General features: G+C 47.7%; 1 protein-coding gene across 2 annotated transcripts in view; it reads right to left on the bottom strand.

Annotated features, from left to right (window-relative positions):
• Positions 1–2435: 2435 nt before the first annotated feature.
• The window catches only part of CNOT11 (CCR4-NOT transcription complex subunit 11), a 15132-nt gene continuing 11749 nt past the window's right edge, over positions 2436–5818 (bottom strand). For both annotated transcript variants that reach the window (XM_015571565.1, XM_006775418.2), the window contains 2 exons: positions 3546–3642; positions 2436–3464 (listed from right to left, as the gene is read on the bottom strand). In XM_015571565.1, coding sequence (XP_015427051.1) covers positions 3267–3464; positions 3546–3642 — 295 coding nt within the window. In that variant the 3' untranslated portion in view covers positions 2436–3266. The remainder of the gene's footprint in view (positions 3465–3545; positions 3643–5818) is intronic.

Here is a 5818-nt window from a genome sequence, read left to right as displayed (position 1 = left end):
GGGATCAGCAGAGCCACGAGGCCTCCCAGCACCCACCCAGATCAGCGTGACGGGGCAGTGCCCAAAACCCCTGATGGCCCTGCGGCTCTGTGTGTGACAGGGGGTGGGGCTACAACCTACCTATCCACCCTGCTCTGTTTGTGACAGGGGAAGGCATCCCAACCCCATGATCGCCCTGCAGGTCTGTGTGTGACAGGGTGTGGCACCCCAGCCCCCATGGGTCCTGCTCTGTGTGTGACGGGGTAGAGCCATAACCTCCCCATCGGCCCTGCCCTGAGTGTGAAACAGTGCGGCGCCCCAAACCCCTGATCTGCCCAGCTCTGTGTGTGACAGGGCAGTGCCCCAACCCCCTAATCGGCCCTACCCTGAGCGTGACTGAGGGTGGCATCGCAACCTCCCGATCCGCCCTGCTCTGTGCATGACAGGGCGGCGCCCCAACTCCCCAATCAGCCCTGCTCTGAGCCCAACCAGGGGCTGCACCTAGGGATTGGGCCTGCCCTCTGCCACCCGGGAGCAGGCCTAAGCCAGCAGGGTGTTATCTCCCGAGGGGTCCCAGGCTGCGAGAGGGCACAGGCTGGGCTGAGGGCAGCCCCCCCCATCCCCCGAGTGCACAAATTTTTGTGCAACGGGCCTCTAGTATAAGCCCCTTACTTTCATAAGGATATACCTGAGATCAAATTTATTATAAACCTAGGAGTATTACTTTTCAAACGTTATAAGATTGAAACTTGTACTTCACATCACTAGGCTTGGTTTTCTTGAACTTGTTGCTGAAGATTGGACTGGAACTGGTCGGCAAACTGCGGCTGGCAAGCCACATGCAGCTCTTTGGCCCCCAGGCCAGGAGGGGAGGGCAGTTGGGGGCAATCATGCCAGCAGGGGGGAGAGTTGGGTGTGAGCAGGCTGGTGGGGGGGGGCAGTTGAGGGCAAGAAGGCTGGCCAGTAGAGTGGTTAGGGGTGATCAGGCAGGTGAGGGGTTAGGAGCCAGCGGCCCTGGATTGTGAGAGGGATGTCTGACTACTGGGATCGGGCCTAAACTGGCATCAGACATCCCCCAAGGGGTCCCAGATTGGAGAGGGTGCAGGCTGGGCTAAGGGACACCCTCCTCCTCCCCATGCACGAATTTCATGTGCTGGCCTCTATATAATAAAACCCTAATACGCAAATTGACCGAATGGCGGAACTGGTCACTATGATGTGCACTGACCACTGGGGGCAGACGCGCAACACTTCCAAGAGGGAGGCAACCGGCTAGCAGGCTAGCTGGCACCAGGTTGCCAAGCCAAGGCAGGTGCCAGCAGGGGGTCGCCCCACCCGCCAGTCACCCTGCAGATGGCCCTGATCGCAGGTCAGGCTCAGGGACCCTACCCTATATATTGGGAACAGTCTCTTAAATTTAAAAATTAAAATCTGGCAAGGCTACTTTAACACTGAAAAGACAGGATGATGCAGCGATGACATGCGTGGACTCTGGCTTGCACATTTTCTGGTCAGCCCTGATTCTGACACACAACTGTGTGACAAAGCCAATTACTTGTCTCTGCTTCAGTTTTTCCACCCGTAAGATGGGGAAGATGGTACTACTGCCTCAGAAGGATCACGTTATAATCGGGGGGAAAATGTAGCTGCTAATACAACAGCAAGATGCCTTTCACCTGCATGAAAAGTATGGCCCTGGTGCATGTGGTGTCCCGGACTGCGAGAGGGATGTCCAGGTGCCGGTGTAGCCCGACCCGGAGGGCTCCAGGACTGCGAGCTGGTGCAGGCTGGGCGGAGGGGACTGCCCTCTGCACACGGATTCCATGCATCGGGCCTCTGGTTTCCCTATAAAATACAGTGGAACCTCGCGGCTCAAACTTACTTTGTTCAGAGGCTGTTGGAGAAGTGACCTGTTCAAAAACCGAACCATTTTCCACATTAAAAATAATGTGAATTGAATTAATCCATTCCAGGCCCCTAAATCCCATTTTAACCTTTCTCATACACAGTGCATACTGTTTAATATATAAACAAACACGTCTTTTCTTACATTTATCAAACCACCCCCTTCAGCACTGGTCCCAGGGGTGTCTTTCATGTTGCTGCCTGGAAATGCTGCCGCGGGCGCACTGCTTTTCCTTCACCCAAATCAGCCAGTTTTCCTACCTCTTCAACTGCCTGTGGTCATTGCTTCTTTCACACCCTTAGCCTCAGTAGCCCTCTTGATGCCTCTTAATGTCTTAAAACTCTGCTGCTCATCCATTTCACGAAAATATTCACAGCTCAGCAGTCAAAAACTAAAGTTTGGTTCCACAACTGAGACTTTTTTCCATTGAGAACTTAATTGTTCAAGATGAGAGACGTTTAAGAAACAAGGTTTGGCTGTACATGCTTTGAAAATACCTCATTATATGAATAATTTTTCATAATTTCAAGAAAAAAGTACATTCTGATCATAGAGTTTATAAAAAACAACTTTAATGTAAGGCACTGTTGTCCTGAGCCCACACGATGCCCTCCTGCTTCTCAGTCGGCACCTGCACCCCCAGCAGAGCAAGCAGTTTATTTTACATGGAGATTCCTCCCCAAAGTACAGACGATGTTTCTCCTCAAAAATTACTATCCTAGCTAGACTCATAACTAAATAACATCTTGAGAAAAAAAAACAAAACAGAAAACTATACTAGCTGTTAAAACCCTGATCAAGGTTTCTAAGACTTCCCGTGTTTATAAGAGGCCCAGGAAATGAATTTATTTTTGTTATATCTGTTAAGTCCTCAAACAAGAAAGGATAAAGCTACAAGTATGTCCTTGATAAAAACTCTGCTTAATGAGAAGTTACCTGCGTAATGGGTTCAAGGATCAACCTATTTGCCACTTGGACCCAAAAACATTCAACTGATTTCACCTAAAGGTCAGTATAGCAAAGTCTTAGTCATCATTTTCTCTCATTAAATACATTTAACATCGGAACTTTAGGAAAGCTGGATTCTTAATCAGAAGCCTGCAATTTATTTTAACAAAAACACCTTGCTTTTTAGTGCTAAGAACCTCACCTACTTTTTTGCAATAATCTTTCTTTGGATAACCATTCCTTCTGTAAGACACCTAAAGACATTTTTCAAGTTCTTACCAAAAATTCTTCTGAAGGAAAAAGTCACCCAGGAAAGTTAAACTGCTTTAAGTAGCTGAAGTGTTGTTTATAATATTACAACAAAAAATCCACTCAGGGTTATAACAGTTAAAACAGATCACAGCACAGCTGAACAGGTGGTGCTGATGAGGTACTACTTTGACATTTTGGTCTCAGAAGGCGTGTCCCCAGTGTCCAATGTCTTCAACAACCGGAAAAGGCCGGCAGCTTCTCGGATCCTACTGAACTCAATGCAGAACGCCTGCACTTCTATAAACAAGTCCTGCACGTTGATGATTTTGTTACGGATCAAGGATTGAAGAAAGACACACACCAGACGCACCAAACGATTCTGAAAAAGCAAAGAAAAATTCAGTGTGCCCATTTTCTTGGCAGGTTATTTATAAAATTTACTAAAATTTCTATTGGTTACCTGCATATATTTATCCTTAATCTGTTCACAAGTAGAGATGCAATTTGATATGTAAAGGTGGATGAACTCAGGAGGTAGGTCAACAGCTGTAGTCAGTCTGTTTCAGAGTAGAAAAGTAGGGTTATTTTATATGCTCACATCAAAGAATATCGTTAACCATAAGATACCACATTTCCTTTGGTCTTTTCGTGTGAATTTCTGATGACCAATTTACCTAGTTTTAAATATACTTATGCAAATAAACCTAAGAGCCATGCCCATCTGTTAATAAATGACACTTGCATTTTCTGTCACTTTGCATTATGCATTGTAATCACTCATTAAGCAATCAATTCTGTGAGCACCATGTCTCTGTTTTGGCTGAATCATAATTCAGTTATTTTTTCCAAGCTCTAATAACCTTGACAATGATTCCATTCATTTACTAAATTCTGATTACATATAAGTGCTATGCAAAGCAGTGTGTGTGAGGGAGGTGTAAGTTTAGTAGCTAAACTGTACAATATAACTTAAGTGCTAGAAAGAGTAATAATATAAGTGAAAAGAGTTGGGAAAAGTCTTAAAAGGACGAATGACTTAAATTGACACTTCAGTAGAGGTGTCAATGGTCTGAGTAAAGATTGGAGCCAGGGGTTCACAGGGTACTCAAGACCTTCGCCTTCAGACCTCGTGGGGGAGGGAAGGGGGCACCTGGCTGAAGGTTAACAAAAGGCAGGTTATGGGGAGATCAGTTTAGAGCAGGGGTGGGCAAACTTTTTGACTTGAGGGCCACAATGGGTTCTTAAACTGGACCGGAGGGCCGGAAGAGAAGCATGGATGGAGTGTTTGTGTGAACTAATATAAATTCAAAGTAAACATCATTACATAAAAGGGTACAGTCTTTTTTTTCAACAGTTTTATTCATTTCAAACGGGCCGGATCTGGTCCGCGGGCCATAGTTTGCCCACGGCTGGTTTAGAGTCTCAAAAGGGGAAGCTGATATTTTTTTAAAGAACTCTAGAGAATTTTTATGGAAAAATAAAAAAAGGTATGAATGCTAACTATACAGTATGCATTTCTGGAAGAAACAAAACATTCCTAAGTCTAGAACTTTATCCATTGGGCACTGAGGAACTAGGGTTCTGAGGAAACATCACCAGAGGCTGCTGCGGACACAGCTGCTTACACTCAAGGGTGACTCACGATCACTGGGGGGGGCACAAAGCAGATCTTGTTCTTGAGATTACTGAGTGATTCTTGGACTAAGTGCAAATGTCAGACAGTAACTTCCGCAAGAACGTGGTGAGGGGAAGAATGAGCCCTCGACTCGGTCCACCCCTGGTCTTGACAGAACACAGCCCTAAGAAGAGCAGTCTAAGGGCACGGGACAGGCCTCAGGGAGCAGGCAGGTGAAGCAGCGTGTTTTAAATGCGCAGTTCACCAGTTGCACCAGTAAGAAAGTACAGCTAAAACCTCATGCTGCCTTTCCCGCCCCACAAAGAAACACTCTCCTACTGGGGGTCACCTGGCTTCAGCTAGACTTTTTTCACTAGTTGATTAACTTAAAAGGACGTGTTCTTTTTTTTCTTCTTCTTTAAATATGGAACACTTCACAAATTTGCATGTCATCCTTGCACAGGGGCCATGCTAATCTGTATCGTTCCAATTATAGTATATGAGAGGCCCGGTACACGAAATTTGTGCACTTGGGGGGTCGGGGGAGGGTCCCTCAGTCCAGCCTATGCCCTCTAACAGTCCAGGAGCCCTAGGGGTATGTCCAACTGCCATGGAGGCAGGAGAGGCTCCCACCACTGCCACTGCGCTCACCAGCTGTGTACCCGGCTCAGGGCTTCTGGCTGAGCGGCGCTCCCCCTGTGGGAGCACACTGACCACCAGGGTGCAGCTCCTGCATTGAGCGTCTGCCCCCTGGTGGTCAGTGCACGTCATAGCAACCAGTCGTTCAGTCGATTTGCATATTAGCCTTTTATTATATAGGACTAGAGGCCCGTTGCAGGAAGATTCCTGCAAGAATAGGGCTTCCAGTGGCTGGAGCCAAGCAGAGAGGGGAGCGAAACCAGCTGAGGCAGGCTTCGCTCCCACTCCGAGCTGCTCCTGCTGGGTTTCCCCTCCCACTCCCAGTCGCTGTGGCGGGTTTCCTCTCCAGCTCACAGGCCCTGTGGCAGGTTTCCTCTCCAGTTCCCAGGCGCTGTGGCGGGTTTCCGCTCCCTCTCGCAGGTGCTGTGGCGGGTTTCCTCTCCCACTCCCAGTCGCTGTGGTGGGTTTCCTCTCCCACT

This window comes from Myotis davidii, unplaced genomic scaffold (genome assembly GCF_000327345.1).
Source record: "Myotis davidii unplaced genomic scaffold, ASM32734v1 scaffold1569, whole genome shotgun sequence".
Lineage (NCBI taxonomy): Eukaryota > Metazoa > Chordata > Mammalia > Chiroptera > Vespertilionidae > Myotis > Myotis davidii.
Note: the sequence above shows the minus strand (reverse complement) of the source record. Positions and strands in the feature narration are given on the sequence as shown.